The following is a 15,063-nucleotide window of genomic DNA, read 5'->3' as shown; positions in this document are numbered from 1 at the left end:
GTGAATGAGTGTGTGTTTGAGCCTGCAGAGAGCTGCTGCCAGACTGTTTCAAGCTAATGAAGTGAGCAGGTTTAAATGCCAAGCAGACACCCTTTGTTATGTGTAGAATGAGCCTCTTGGAATGGAAGCGGGGCAGAATCTGTCACGGCATCTCCAGTGTGTGTAACTAACCAAAGAGTCTTGTGCATTTTTGATCAATGAACATAAAACTACAGCTAGAGAAACTTGCCAAATGTTTCTCTCAAACTCTCTTCTGTTAAGTTGTTCTAGAGGAGGGGTTTTGTTGAGAATAAGGGGCAGAGGGAGTGTCCTGAGGACCAGAAGGAGCCTCCCTCCAGGGTTGGGATTGGCTGATGCTGTTGTGAGTGAGTCCAGGGGAGGCCAGTAGGAAGATGAATGGTCTAGGAGCCTGTCAGGGGGGGGCAGGCAGCTGAGGAAAGCAGCTACCACTGCCTCTTAAAAACCTAGGTATTCGTCTTTACAGCTACAGACTGATAGAGAGCAGGGGAAGTTTGGAGACAGTTCTAAAAGAGAGCGAGGGCAGCAGAGTAAGAAATTGTGAAAGGGCAAGTTAGAAAAGTAAGAGATCCTTCTTGTGTGCTCACACATCCCTGATTGCTGCCTCCCCACTCCACACCTGAGGCACACCAATACATATACAGGGAGGTGTTTCAGGTAGGCTTTAGTGGGCTGACTCTCCAAGGAAGAAGGGAATTAAACACTTTTGTTTTCAATTCGCTGCGTCCATACTCAGGAGAAAAAAGGGATTACAGCTTGCACGCCTGCCCCACTTGTTCCTCTCATCTTGTTGCACTTTGGCTTAACTGAGTTACTTTGGAGACTTTGGAAACAACCTTCTTTAATTGTTCGTCTGAACTCAGAAAGGCATGGCGCACGGACAAAAGAGCCCCAGGTGGGCATTAACCCAGGGCTCCTTCAGCTTGGCACTGAGCCTGTCGCTCTTCTCCCTCCTCCTCCTTACTGTCGTGGATGCAGATGAGTACGACTACTACAGTTGGCAGTCAGACAACTTCCACAATGGCCGCTTCTACACCAAGCAACCCCAGTGTGTGGACATACCAGCTGACCTGCGCCTGTGCCATAATGTGGGCTACAAGAAGATGAGATTGCCCAACCTCCTGGACCATGAGACCATGCCAGAAGTCAAGCAGCAGGCAGGCAGCTGGGTGCCCCTCCTGGCCAAAAGGTGCCATGCTGACACACAGGTCTTCCTGTGCTCACTGTTTGCCCCTGTGTGTCTGGACAGGCCTATATATCCCTGCCGTTCACTGTGTGAGGCTGTCAGGGACAGCTGTGCTCCAGTCATGGAAACCTATGGCTTCCCCTGGCCAGAGATGCTGACCTGCGACAAGTTCCCAATCGATAACGACCTCTGCATCCCCATGCAGTTCACTGAGGACCATGAGACTCAGCCACCAGGTAGGACAGCAATGTGCACACTCTCACAAGAAAGCATCTAAACAAGTGAACTGTCTATAAAAACGTTCATCTGTGTATCTCCTGTCAAAGGTACTTGTCGAACTTTTGATTCAACAGCATGCTACATATTAACACTTTGCATAAGCTGTAATTTCACTGTTTGCTTTAAAGTGAAGATTCTACACAAAATGACAAGCTCAGCGGCCATGTTAAAATCAGTTTACTTTTACAAGAAGCATTATTTTTCCGTAAAACTTCTCTACTCAAAAAGCAGTGTCATAGCTGAAAGTACTGAATGTTCTGTCCCAAACATGTTCTATAAATTAAAGCAAAAATCATAAACTTAGCATAGGTTAAAACAAATGAAAAACATGATTTATTATGACTGCTATACTTTTCTGTCTGAAATGCAAAAACACACATCAACAACAATAGAAAACCAGATGAAAGTTCAAGATCCCAGATTCAGCAAGTGACTCTAAACTGTGAGGATGTGACTCATACGGTTACCCTGCACTGCGGTAATGACACGAAAGTGTAAGTGAGAGTAAGTGAACAATTCAGGAAAGCTTATTCGCCTCAGGGAGGGACAGAGACAGGAGACTGAGAGACTCCAGTGGCCAGATCGCTCACTGAGTTAAGACAAATGGGCTGTGATGATAAATACACCCAAACCAAAAAAAAAGGAAAAGGGTAACACACACTTGCATGCATGCACACCTTTATCACTTTTATCAGATGTCCATCTACAGCTAATCAATCAGTCTAGTAAGTGAGTCAAAGGAGTATGTTTAATGTCAGAGGGAGCCATTCGGAAGCTGGTCTGCAGAATGTTACTAAGTGAACATATATACAATAGAACTAATGCATATTTTTCCTCTCAATGAGAAGGAGGACAGACAAATGGGCCAATACTGGACTCTGATAAAGTGAGTGGGAACTTATTAGATGTTAAAAAGGTGTCTTTGTGAGGGAAATTCCTCAAAAAAGCAGTCAGTCCTGAGAGGGACTCGATGAGAGCCTTTAGACAGAGGAATGGGACAGTCCCCACTGTGTCCCAGTCCGCTCGGCTTTTGTTGAATCTGGCAGCCAGCGGGCCAATTAACAAGAAGGCCAATTACTGAGCTCCGATAATTAGGAGACATGACAGAACAAGAGAAGCAGACAGAGAATGGGAATCTTTAAAGTCTGATTGTTCCTAAGAGATCCTAATGGGAAGGAGTGAAAGAAGAGGGAAGCTGGAGAGTGCAGAGAGGCAGACAGTGCATGAAAGTAGAGAAAAGCTGGTTCCAGCAGCAAAAGAAGTGTCCGCCTCTCTGCTTTCTTAAAGGGTTTGGAGAAAACGAGTCATTCTTCACATCACTCTATTACCCGCCTTTAACTGTTTATTGTCATTTCCCACCTGCTTTGCTCGTTCCTGTTCCGCATATTAATGTTCTGTTTAATAAAAAAATGCTCTTACCTTTACATGGATCATTCTTTCATATACCATTACTGGTTTCATACAGCACAAAAGTGAAAGCCAATAAAGCCAAAAACATATTAGTTCAGCCGTTGTGTGACACATCTTTGCCTTTTATTAATATTCATAGCACACTCACATCTAAATATCTCCCTCAGAATCTTTTAATAGGTGTGGAAAGATTATTGGAGGATTCCCAGCTGAATTTGTACACTTTTTCCATGAGGGAAAATGGCTGGTTTTGTTTTTGTAGGACTGGTATCAACTATGTGATAGTTCAGCTTTACAGAGTCATAATTCATTCCCCTATATCCATTCTATTAAAGAGGCAGCTTAAACGTCATCAGCCATCTTCTCAATCAGACAACTGTTTGTTGATCCAATCTAATCAAATAAAGATAAGAGGCAGATAGATTATGGAAAGTGCTGCAAAATCAGCGCAGGGACTCTCTGAAACAAAAGGAAGCCGTTCGAAATATTTTAGGTAGTGATAAAACAAAATATACAACCGATATAATTCAGTTTCTAAATAATCAGATAATTAGAATCATGTTAGAGCAAAACTGGAATGATGATGGTTGAGTTAAACACCAAATTTTTTAGTGTGGGTTTTTGTATGTGCGCATGTTTGTGTGACAGTGTTTGAAGCTTGAGTGAAGCCGTATCACTTCTAGCCCAATGGCACAGTCACTGACATTTTGTTAAGACCCAGAGATTCTCAGATGTGCTGTTGAGGCCATCCTGAGGACAAGTTTTTGGCTCTAAAACAGCCACACACACCACACACACCACACACACCACACACACCACACACACACACACAAAAGATGGCCAGCAATAATAAGAAAGGAATTTCACTTAAGAACCCTTAGAAGTGAGTTTCCTGGGAACCCTCAGTGTCATTGGAGGACACCCATGATTCTCTCTATGCAGGATCATGGGGTAATCCAACTGAATCTCTGAGAGTTGGGTCAGTCACAGGAATCAAGCTCTGCGCTACCTGCTGCTCTCCCCGTCTGCGAGGCCCAGATGCTATCTGAGCTATTCTGCAATTACATGATATAGCACGGTTCGAGGGCTCCTGTGGAAACTAACAGTACAGAGTTAGATTCACTTTCCACCTCTCTACCACAGGCCAAAGTGAGGAGGAACTCCACCACCTGAGTTCAGTTTGTGTGTGGGGACACTTTTTGGCAATGTGTGAGAGTGTGTGCATGCACCTCTGATAGCCCTTGTGTGTATGTGTGTGTCGGGACCCAATGGGGTGTGATTATGTGAAACAGAAGTCTGTATATTATTACAAGGGAAGACAAGTAGACTGCTGACAAAAGAGGGCCCACGCATCCCGGGAGCAGAAAAGCCCAGCTGAGCTCAGTCTGTCAGGTCATTGAACACCAAATGCTGCACCATCAACTCCGCCTTCGTGATGCTGCTTTTTGCTATTCTTCGCATCAATACATCAATAGGTATGACAAAGACAGATAAGGTCTGCACTATCTATAACTGAAGTTGCATGTTGACTTGGAGGATATTATTTAAGATAAGATGTCAGTTAGTCAAAATAAATTAAATTTCATGGTATGCCTGTCCTCGCTGCTCTCTCTGTGATAGTTTAAGTTACAAGCATGTTAAAGGAGACAGGCAACACTGTCAGGTCTTCAGCAGCACAATGGGTGCTACTCATGGCCCAGGCTAATATATGAAAAGGAAAATGTGATCCAATGCTCTGTGCATGGAAGACTGCCGATGCCTTTTAAGAACGTATTTTCTCTTCTGTATAGGATTCCTACAGATGCAAGGAGCATGCTTTGTTTTAGGGGTCTCGGGGGGGCTGCCTTTGGGCCATGTTTAAGGCCTCCTCTGTCTGTCTGCATGCTACATTTAAACAGATGTGAAGCCCTCGGACATAAATCACACGCTGCATTTCGTCTCCGGCACAGTACCGTTTTATGTCATAAGTGTTCCTGTTCATAACTTAAAGGGCCCAAATGAGGCATGAGATAGTGACCCGGGCATACTTTAAATGGAAGGTTCCTCCTATAAAAGTCACTGTTACGCTGCAAGCGAGGTGCATGACCATACTGTTGGCCGGGCTGCCCTTTGTGTGTGGCTGTGTGTGTGTGACAGACAGTAAACAAAGGCATGCAACTTAATGTACCTACATTTCTCAATTAACTGGATTTGGAGAATGTTGCACACACAAAAATACATCTTACAATGTTTGTATTTTCAACTACTATTTAAAGTAATTAAGTGACTTTGTGATGTCCATAATTTATGTTTTTGTTTATACAAACTTAAGTTCTTGCAGGAAAGTCATTTCCCAGAGCACCAGTTATTGCCATCAAAATGACAACGATAATAGTATCAGTGTGCTCTGTGGTCACAGAAGACAAAATGGAACATTTTACTGTAGCTTTTTATTCCAAAATTAGTTTACAAGTGACCTTGCACATTTTTGTACTCAACATCAAAAGTGAGCGCAAATAAGTTCAGTATGTTTTTGTTGGAGATTTCTTTGGAGATATGACAGGCAAAAGGCACGGCAGGAATCAGAGGCTGAAATGGAGAAAGTGATATTAACCTCAGAGCTATGACTAAGTGAAGTTGTGCAGTTGAATTCTTGGAATCTTGCCGTTCACCATTTCCACTCTGGCTTGCTGTTTGAAGATTAACAACAGACCACCTCCTGATTCATGCTGCTCCCATCGTCCTTTTCCTCTCATCCTTAATGATCCACTCCCAAACTCCTCATCCTCCACATAAATAGCTCTGTGAGACATTATTTGTCTGAATCAATGGGAACATTAAAGTCTCCATAATTAAGTTTATAGACAAGCATACAAATGCCAAAAACCAGCACACAAGGAGTAGTCAAGTCCAAAGTCAACCATGGCAAGAAACTTAATTTTCACAATTATGGAATGTAGAAAATTCTGTAGCTGCTTTGAGAATCTGTTAAGAAATACATTAATGACTTAATCTCAAGATATTTGATGGGCATAAAATTAGTACAGGAAAAAAATCTAAGCCACACAGCATTGATTACCATCAGACCATGACAGTGATTCCCCCAACAGAGACTGGTGATGCGGGTAGTCGCTGCCTAAGTGATTTCTCACCGTGATCCAAGCCGTGGTTTTCAGTCCAAGCGCAGCTAAGTTTCATGGAGGCACTGCTTTCTCCTGACACATGCTCTGGCATCCACGCAGCTGGGACTCCTGCCAACATACCACCCCTGTGAAACTAGAATGAATTACTGTGGAGACTGAATAAAATGTGACAGCTTCAAGGGAATCACTCAAAACAGACAAATATAGAAAAGTTCAGTTGTCTCTTGATCTGTGTGAGTGTGTGTTTCCATGCTCCTGTCCCAATCTGCATGTCAGCACCAGACAATTAGAAGCCTGACCCTGCAGGCCTCATAGGCCTCCTGCCTGTGAAAGCATGGGAACCCTCAGAGGAGAAAAACTGGCAGTTACTCCACAAGAACATGGTTCAGCTACCTCCGACATGCACATATGCACACACACATTCATACATACGCTCAGTGGTGGTTAAGGGGCTCACCTCCCCGTGACCCAAGCAGTGAGGCATGCTAAACTTTGACCCCTCTCATTATCTGTCCAGACACTGAGGTCTGGACTGGGGTGATAACCTCTGAACCCTGACTTTTAACCCAGGGGCCGAACTGTGCAAGGACTGTTCCGTGTGCGTTTGTAAGTGGAGGAAAGGAGAGAGAACAGGGAGCTCTTGAAGGAGAACATATTTTAGATTTTGTGGTGAGTGAATGACAGAAAAGTGTAGCAGCCATGTAAGCAGTCATCCCAAAAAAAAAAAAAAGCCCACTAACTCAGCAAAAGGTCAGCTCTATTTCCCTTTAGACAAGTTGTCTCAATACAGCCTTGTACGTGCATACTGCATAAGTGGTGAGTTGAAGATGTCGAGAACACATTCTTCTCTTGCTGACCCTTTCTAATATTATATATTGTGCTCTCACCTGGATCAAGTCTTTACTTTTGCGATAAGAGGGCTAATACCAGACGTGTAGAGCATTAACCAAATTCTTTTGGGATATGTGGAGTTTGTTTAGTAAAAGTTATAATATATATATGGTTGCAAAAGGGATTGACGTGAGGGTTTGTGATAAAGCTTTTGAAAGAATTTTTGTAAATGGCCTGGGTTCTACAAACAAAAGGACAAAATATCATTATAAAATGATGAATCACATTTCCAAAATTACTTTGCCAGTTTAATCAATATATCAGGCACAAGGAATCCAATGCAGTGTCTGTTGAATCGTTTTGCTGGCGATTGTAAATACAAAAGTGTAAAAACAAGCAGGTTCTTGCTATAAATAAATAAAAAAGATCCACATAAGGTCTGTACTTCTTCTCCATCACAATGTGTCTTGATCGGGTGGGTACACAATAACAACCCCAAAGCTCCATATCAAAGTAAGTGAGGCTAAACATGCTCTCAAGCAAAGCATGCATGACCATAAATTTTGAGTTACAAATAAACAGAACTTCTTGCTTTGGTTTACCCGTGCTGTTTCACAATGTGTGGTTACTGTGTGGCCTAAGCGCTGGCCTTGTCTGTGTACTGAATCACTTTTCGCCATGTTCAGCAGCCCCTTCCAGTTTACCTTTCTGCACAGCCGAGACCACGCCTGCACCACCAAAATATACAAGGAGCAGAATAAAAACATTTTCTCCAGTGTAATTGCAGGGCAAACATCAGTCAGCCTGCTAGGCTGAGTATCAGCAAAATTGCGTCTGACAAGGCGAGCTGGTGGGGGCTGAAAATTTGTGACTAAAAAGTGCTCAAGATTTAACAGTTTCATACCAACACAGCTTTGGCTTTACTGAGTGTACTTGATTAACAATGACCTCAACTCAGCTGTTAGATATGAGCTAATCTGGCCTTAATGGCACCAAATAATGTGATTCTGTGCAGCCGATGACAAATTATTTTCCTGTCCTTTCAGTGTCGAATGTGTGCCCGCCATGTGACAACGAGCTGAAAGCAGACAACATCATGGAGCATTTCTGTGCCAGTGACTTTGGTAAGTAGCAGAAATAGAGAAGGAAAATAGAGGCACATATAAAAAGACTCCCAGTCCAGTTTAAAGTCTTGAAAGAGCATATTAATGTTTTAGTGTGTCATCACACACCACAACCGTTTGTCATCTCGAAGCGAAAAGGGCGTGAAAATGACTCGTAGCATGTGTCTGAAGTGTCTCATTCACTTGCTGTGCAATAAGATCACGTAGTCAGCTAAACTCCCTCAAGGAAGTTTGAAACTAATGAACAAGTTAACAGTAATGTGCAAGTCCCACTGTGTGAATTTCGTTTTGTAAATCTGTATTGCATGTCAATAATTAACTAAAGGACATAAAAAATATGAAAAAAAACATTTGAACCAAAGCGTGATAATGAAGCAGAAGCACGTGTCTTCAAGCATATTTCAAAAAATGTTGAGAGGCTTAAAACTGCAAATCTGATTACAGTCTGAGGTACAAATTCATATTTTATAACTCTTGCCCAACAAATTCCTTGATTCATGCTTGATCTTCCTCCTCTTCAGTTACCCCTCATTGACTATTGACTGCATTTGCAGAAATCAACAGGTAGAACACACATTCACTTTGCACCAGAGCCTCTTCTACTATAACCCTTCTCTTTCTCATGAACTGATGAATTAATTTAATGGCCTCGTGTCCCGGATACTCTTTCAACACTATTTTTTTTTTTTAAACCATTTACTTTGCAGCATTCCTGTTTCAACACAGTAATGATGTGGACATGAAGCCAGAACATAATTATTCCATCATTTCTGCTCTGATCGAGGCTTTTGGCGCATCATACTCCACAGCAGATTCATTCCTGCTCTCATGGATGATTGCTCTGGTGTTCTGACTCAGATACTGCTCTCTGTTTTCTCTGGTCATAAGATTCTGGGCGCAAAATTAGAAATGTCAACAAAAAAAAAATCTGCATGAGAGTTGAATTTAGAGGAGACCATGTTTGGTATGACAGTGTATAACAATTAACCACACCTGCAAAATTAATTTATTGAGCATGACCCATTAAAGATAATATACCCACCACATCCAGGAACAACAAAATACATCTTTGTGCACTTTGCTCACACCCTGAGCTGCAGCCAAAATACAGGCTCATCCTCTAGAATTAATCACGACTTTACCTTATCAGATATTTATTGTTCTTTGTGCTTAATTGAGGGATTACACATCTCGATCTTTTAACGCGATAGTGTTTCAGGGAACAGAAAGCAAAAGGCACATTCCTCTGGAACATTAAAATGAAGCATGATCATGTTTAGCCAGCCATATAGACATATTTTATTGGCAAAGAATGTTAGCGACCGACATGAGGAGAAGATGAGAAGGTAAGATAACTCTGACATATGGACTCTGAGATCAAGGCAAGAATCCTTCTCTTATGTTGTTCCATTGAGCCATAGCTGATTTCAGCTTGATCTCACATGTTATGAATGCTGCTACCTATTCATCTTTGGTTCTCCATTTTCTCCCTCAGGATATTTTTTGGTTTTGTTATTGTCTGCATTTGCTGTCTGATCTTTAACCGTTCTTTGCTGTGCCATCCAGCAGAATGGTGCACATGACCAAAAAAACAGGGTGGGATGCAATTCTACCAGCACACGTACACCTGGCTGGTGGAGGAGGTTGCTTGCTTTAGCTTAAAGAAAACCTGCTTCTCTTCAAAATGACAGCACACTTCTCCTGTTCACATTAAGGAGAGTGAGTTTGTATAAAGACTTGGGCACAGCTTGTCACAAAGATGCTGGCCAGGCTGCACATAGGGCCCCACTGTATTACTTTTGACTAAACATGACTGAATATGGGTGAGCATTTAAAGTGAAACAAGGGGGGAAAGGTGGCGATATTATCTTTCGTACCCTTACTGAACACACGCACACACAGCATTTCAGTCATTCACAAATATACTCACATCTCAGGCATGCAGTAATGCAAATGCAGCACATCAACACACACTGTAAAGGAACTGGATGTGAATCAGGATGTGATCGAGGAACAACTCAGCACGCACATTCCTTTCTGAGCACTTGCTATCACTTCACATGTACAGTATACCTATCAGAGAATACTGAAGGGTGTTTATGCAAGTGAAATGGCAGTCTTCCAGCAGTCTTGGGTACATAGCAATGCCTAATGCCTTCACCCAAACCCATGATTAATCTCACCTGTCAAAATGTTCTCCCAAAAAATTCTCCTCTCAAATGCTTGCTGGTCAAATTTAATCTTTTGCATTTTAAAATATGAACTTATAAACACAAGAGTCAGTTGTAGATATAAGTCAGTGCATCTTTGGGCAGATAAACCTGAGCTTGCTATCACCAAATTCCACATATAATGAAAACTGTACAGAGGTTCTCTGTTCTGCATATGTGCCTGAAAATACATGACTCATGTCCAAAGGAGAGACACGGCTTACATCAGACCACAGTCCCAATGCGAGAGAATGAATTTAGCAAATTATGTAAACAATGTGACAGCAAGTGAGGACAGATGATAGTGATTCTATGTGGTAACATTACTCATTTTATAATCAGTGTTGTAGGCTTGTGTTTTGAAGTTCTGTCTAAGAAATTAGAGCCAGAAACTTAACCTTAATTTCCCTGCTAGACTTAAGGCAACAGTTATCTTTAATTCATATAAACCTAACTAGAAAGCAAAAACATTGAAATTGAGCTTTAACTTTTGAAAAACCAGGTAAGACCCATACAGTCTCACTTACCACATCATTTAACGGGCAGCATTTTGTAAGTTGAAAGACTTGTGTCTTGGCTCACAACTGGCTGAACTTCAAAATCTGCCTTTTTGATTTAACCGAATATTTTTTTTTTATCAAACACATTTTGCATCTGTAACAAGTTCAACTGAAAAAAAAAATAAAAAATCATCTAAAACACTTACAGTTATGTAAAATACAGTCAGTAAAATGTGTGAGGTCCATGGGCAACAATGATGACACTGTCACTAGGACTTGCTCATCCTTGCTTACCCGGGTAACCAAGAAAAATGGAGGAGAAACTTTATCGCATATGGGAGTAGGTTGCCTTCTCAAACAGGATTAATATTGTGAAGCCCAAAGCTGGGATCTTTTCCTACACCTAAACTAATCATTTGGCTGTATGAGCCTAAACAAAAAAATATTGAAACAAAATATTGTAATGAAGTCATTCTTCAAACACGCAAAACAACTTTAGCAGCAAACTCATGTTTCACATCTCATAATTGAAAACACTACATTTACACCAAATGTATTCCTATATGTTGTTTTTCATGTCAGTTTCACTCAGCATACTCGTTTATGTCTTAGGAGATAAAGGGTTTTAGGTTTTTTTTTCTCAAGTAAACGGCTCGCAAACAAATAGACAGGATGCAGTTTATGTAAAGTGCATAGAAGGCTAATTGATAAAACTGGGGAGATTTGTAAAATTGCTGCGTCACTGGTTTAGCAAAGAGCAACAGACAAAAATGTGGCATTTTCTCAAAGTAACAGGGAACAGAGGAATCACATTAACAGCACCTGAGTCTGAATGTTTGTGTTACGTAGAATAAAAATCTACATTAACTGAGTTTGAATATCTCCCTTTCTTCTCCTTCAGCCCTCAAGATGAAAATTAAGGAGGTGAAAAAGGAGAAAGGTGACCGGAAGCTGATTGCAGCACAAAAGAAGAAAAAGGTTTTGAAGCAGGGCGTGCTCAGGAAGAAGGACTTAAAGAAACTGACTCTGTACATCAAGAACGGCGCCAACTGTCCATGCTCCCAGCTGGACAACCTGGGCTCCAACTTTCTCATCATGGGCCGCAAAGTGGACCAGCAGCTGCTGCTCATGTCCATTCACAAGTGGGACAAGAAGAGCAAGGAGCTCAAGTTTGCCATTAAGTACATGAAATCTCATCAGTGTCCCACCTACCACACTGTCTTCCAGTGACGTGGCTCACTGCAGTGTAGCAGGATCCACGATTGTTCCCACATTGCACCCTGTTTCAGACAAATCTAATTGTTTCAATAACTCATCCCTCATCCCAACGAAATCTGTTACCAGTCTTTTATAACCTATAGTCCAGCAGGGCTTTGCATGGTGCTCAAGCTTTTATATTTTCAGCTAAAACATGAATCGGGTAGTTAGGGGTGTCATTCTGATGGGCTTAGCTGCTTCACATAGAGCTTATAATCAGGATGAGGTTGTTTTTATCTCTAAAAAAAAAGACCCGAATTTTGATCAACCCTCTGAAATTGAATGCAATCTTCTTTGATATGTCTGCTCTTCTCTTTTGATATATTCGAACCACACTTGGATCATACGCTTACAGCAACCTTATCAATCAGACAGTCGCTTTAGTTAATGGAGGAGGTGGTGAATTGCTCAATAGTGTAATGATTGTAGACAGACTGAATGAAAATGGAAGGGGCAGGCAAGGTTTGTTTTCATGTAAAAACAGCCAATAAAAGATATTGATAATGTACGTGTGAGCCAGTGCACGTGTTGGAACTGAGCTCTCAGGAAAGATGTCAAAGCAGAGAAATGTAGATTATCCACTTAACTGTATGTTTTAATAATGTAAAAAGCAGATCATTCAGATGAAAACTAGAGGTTAGAAAACTGCTTTATCTTCTTTTTTTATCCATTCTGGGAGAGAAGGGCAATGAAATGAGACAGACTGACGGACTGCATGATGCTTCCACTGACTTTGTACAGCACCATTTTTCATGGCCCGCAAGAGGGAGATTTGAATTCTTTTTGTCTTTTGAATAAGAGGGAGAAAGATACGAAGGCAGAGAAGACATTTTCCTGAAAACAAGTGGAGCGTAAAAGAGAGAGAAAGAAAGAGACTCAGGACAAAACCAACATTGTTGGAGTGATAAGTCTCTGGTACCCGCAAGTGTTCACTATCAGTCTTCAAATGTTTCTTTTTTTATACTTTAATCTTTCAGTTTTCTTCAGTTAAACTTCTATGGTATGAAAGCAGAAATCATGCATACAGACATAGCACCTGAATACACTGTTGTTGTAGCAATGAAAGATGAAAATTTAACTTTGACAATATTGTCTAACCTATTCAACTGTAAGTAGTTCTGTTACTTAAATAGTTTGTTTTTCAAAAAAGTGAATGAATAAAATATATTTGAAATTTTTATAAAGAAAGTGTTTGTGAAATGTCTGTTTCTTTGCCATTAAGGTTAAACCAACAAGTTTAACCTTAACAAGTCTGGATAAAAAATGTTTGAAAAAAACTACTGAGAGTCAGAATAGAAATTTCATCCTCCTTTGATTCCATTGGAAATGCACTTTTATGTGTCTGTCTGATGCATAAATATTCCATTTAAAAGATCAAAGGTCTTAAAATTCTAAGAATACAACAACACATGCTATATTACACAGTGCCATTATAATTTGAACAAACTAATCTAAAACAGGGCTGCGTGGAGTTGTGGCCGTTATCACTGTCGCCTCACAGCAAGATGGTTTAAATGTCAGCAGGTTGTCCGCCAGTGCATATATGGGCTCCCTCCAGATACTCACAGTCCAAAACACATGCATGCTATATTTATTGTTGATTCTAAATTGACCTCGGGAATGTGTGGGATTGTGCATGGTTGTTTGTCTCATTTCTCCGTGTTGGCCCCATTATGGACTGCCAACCAGTCTAGAACGTATCCTGTCTTTTGTCTGGTGGAGTGCTAGGATAGCTTCCAGGCCCTGAATTGAATAAAGCCGGGGGTGGAAAATTAATGATAATCCAGAACACAGAAGGAGTGTGTGGAAAAACTATCAAAAACGATATCAAGACATTAAACATATTGAAGTGCAGCTACTTTTAGGTAAATATAATCTCAGATTAACAACGACACATGATATATTACAGTGCATAATTTCTTATTTAACAAAAAAAAAAAAGTTCACCCTTACATTTCAATAGTAAGAGGGTAAGTAACAGCCAGGTGCTGCTTATCTAATGCATTCTATTGATCTCTGATCAACTGGCCTCTATAAAAGCAGATGTTGTGTTAACACAACACCAAGAAGGAAAGACATCAGCAATGATCTGAGAGAAGCAATTGTTGCTGCCCATCACTCTGGGAAGAGTTATAAGGCCACTTAGTAACTACTTAGAGTCCATCACTCTACAGTGAGAGAGATTATTTACAAGTCGAAAAAACATTCAAGGCAGTTGCCAGTCTTTCTAAGAGTGGAGATATTTGGTCATAATGCACAGCAGCACATTTAGAGGTAACCAAACAGCACATCAGAACAAAGAACTCATACGAGATGCTAAGCATGGTGGTGGGGGTTGATGATTTGAGCTTGTTTTGCAGCCACTCACCTTGCAGTCACTGAGTCGACCATGAACTCGTCTGTATACAAAAAAGTCCCACAGTTAGTCGGGTCTGTAACAGGACCGTTATTCCAAGCAAATCTGCAACAGAAAGCCTGAAAAATAAAATGCTCCTGTCAAAGTTCACAAACCTCAATGAAGTGAAGAAATGCTTTCAAGCAGAGTACGGGAAACAAATACTAAAGGATCTTCAAACTTTTGAATCATATAGTGTACTTTTTATGCATTTGTGTAACATGTCATATGTTGCTGTTCATCTGAGGTTGTATATGCCCAAGTTTAAGACCTGGTAACAACCAGATGATTTTGCAGTACATCATCATATGTGAAACTTTAGAATTGACAGAGGATGTACTTCTTCAGATGGATGAAGATAAACACTATCCTTATTTATTGCTGCTTATTCGTATTCCATTTAACAAACCAACAGTCCAAAGCGGTGAATATAAAAAAAAAAGACCGAACAAAATGAAAAGCACATCTTTGCATAGAACTATGTTTATTTGTCTTCTACTGGCCCGTAATGCGTCACCTCTTGCCGGTGCAGAAGTTCTGAAAGCAAACTGCAAACCTGCTAAGACTAACAGAATAATATTTTTTTCACTTTTTTTTGGATTTAGATCCTTCTCATATACTGCACATCCATACATGTTCCAGCCCTAAAACTATCTCAAATATGTGAGTGGAAAACATAAAAACATCAGCAGCACTAGATTACAGCAGGACGTCTAAGTTTGATAAATACT

At 40.8% G+C, this 15,063-nt stretch overlaps 1 protein-coding gene across 1 annotated transcript; it reads left to right on the top strand.

The window, feature by feature from the left end:
• Positions 1–421: 421 nt before the first annotated feature.
• Positions 422–13,125, top strand: sfrp5 (secreted frizzled-related protein 5). Its single transcript, XM_072390994.1, has 3 exons — positions 422–1,440; positions 7,893–7,970; positions 11,582–13,125. Exons 1-3 carry the CDS (start codon positions 888–890, stop codon positions 11,908–11,910), a joined length of 960 nt encoding a protein of 319 aa, XP_072247095.1. The 5' UTR covers positions 422–887; the 3' UTR covers positions 11,911–13,125.
• Positions 13,126–15,063: the final 1,938 nt, after the last annotated feature.

The sequence above is a fragment of the Leuresthes tenuis genome, unplaced genomic scaffold (genome assembly GCF_036924035.1).
Source record: "Leuresthes tenuis unplaced genomic scaffold, fLeuTen1.0.hap1 SCAF_8, whole genome shotgun sequence".
NCBI classification, from domain to species: domain Eukaryota; kingdom Metazoa; phylum Chordata; class Actinopteri; order Atheriniformes; family Atherinopsidae; genus Leuresthes; species Leuresthes tenuis.
Note: the sequence above shows the minus strand (reverse complement) of the source record. Positions and strands in the feature narration are given on the sequence as shown.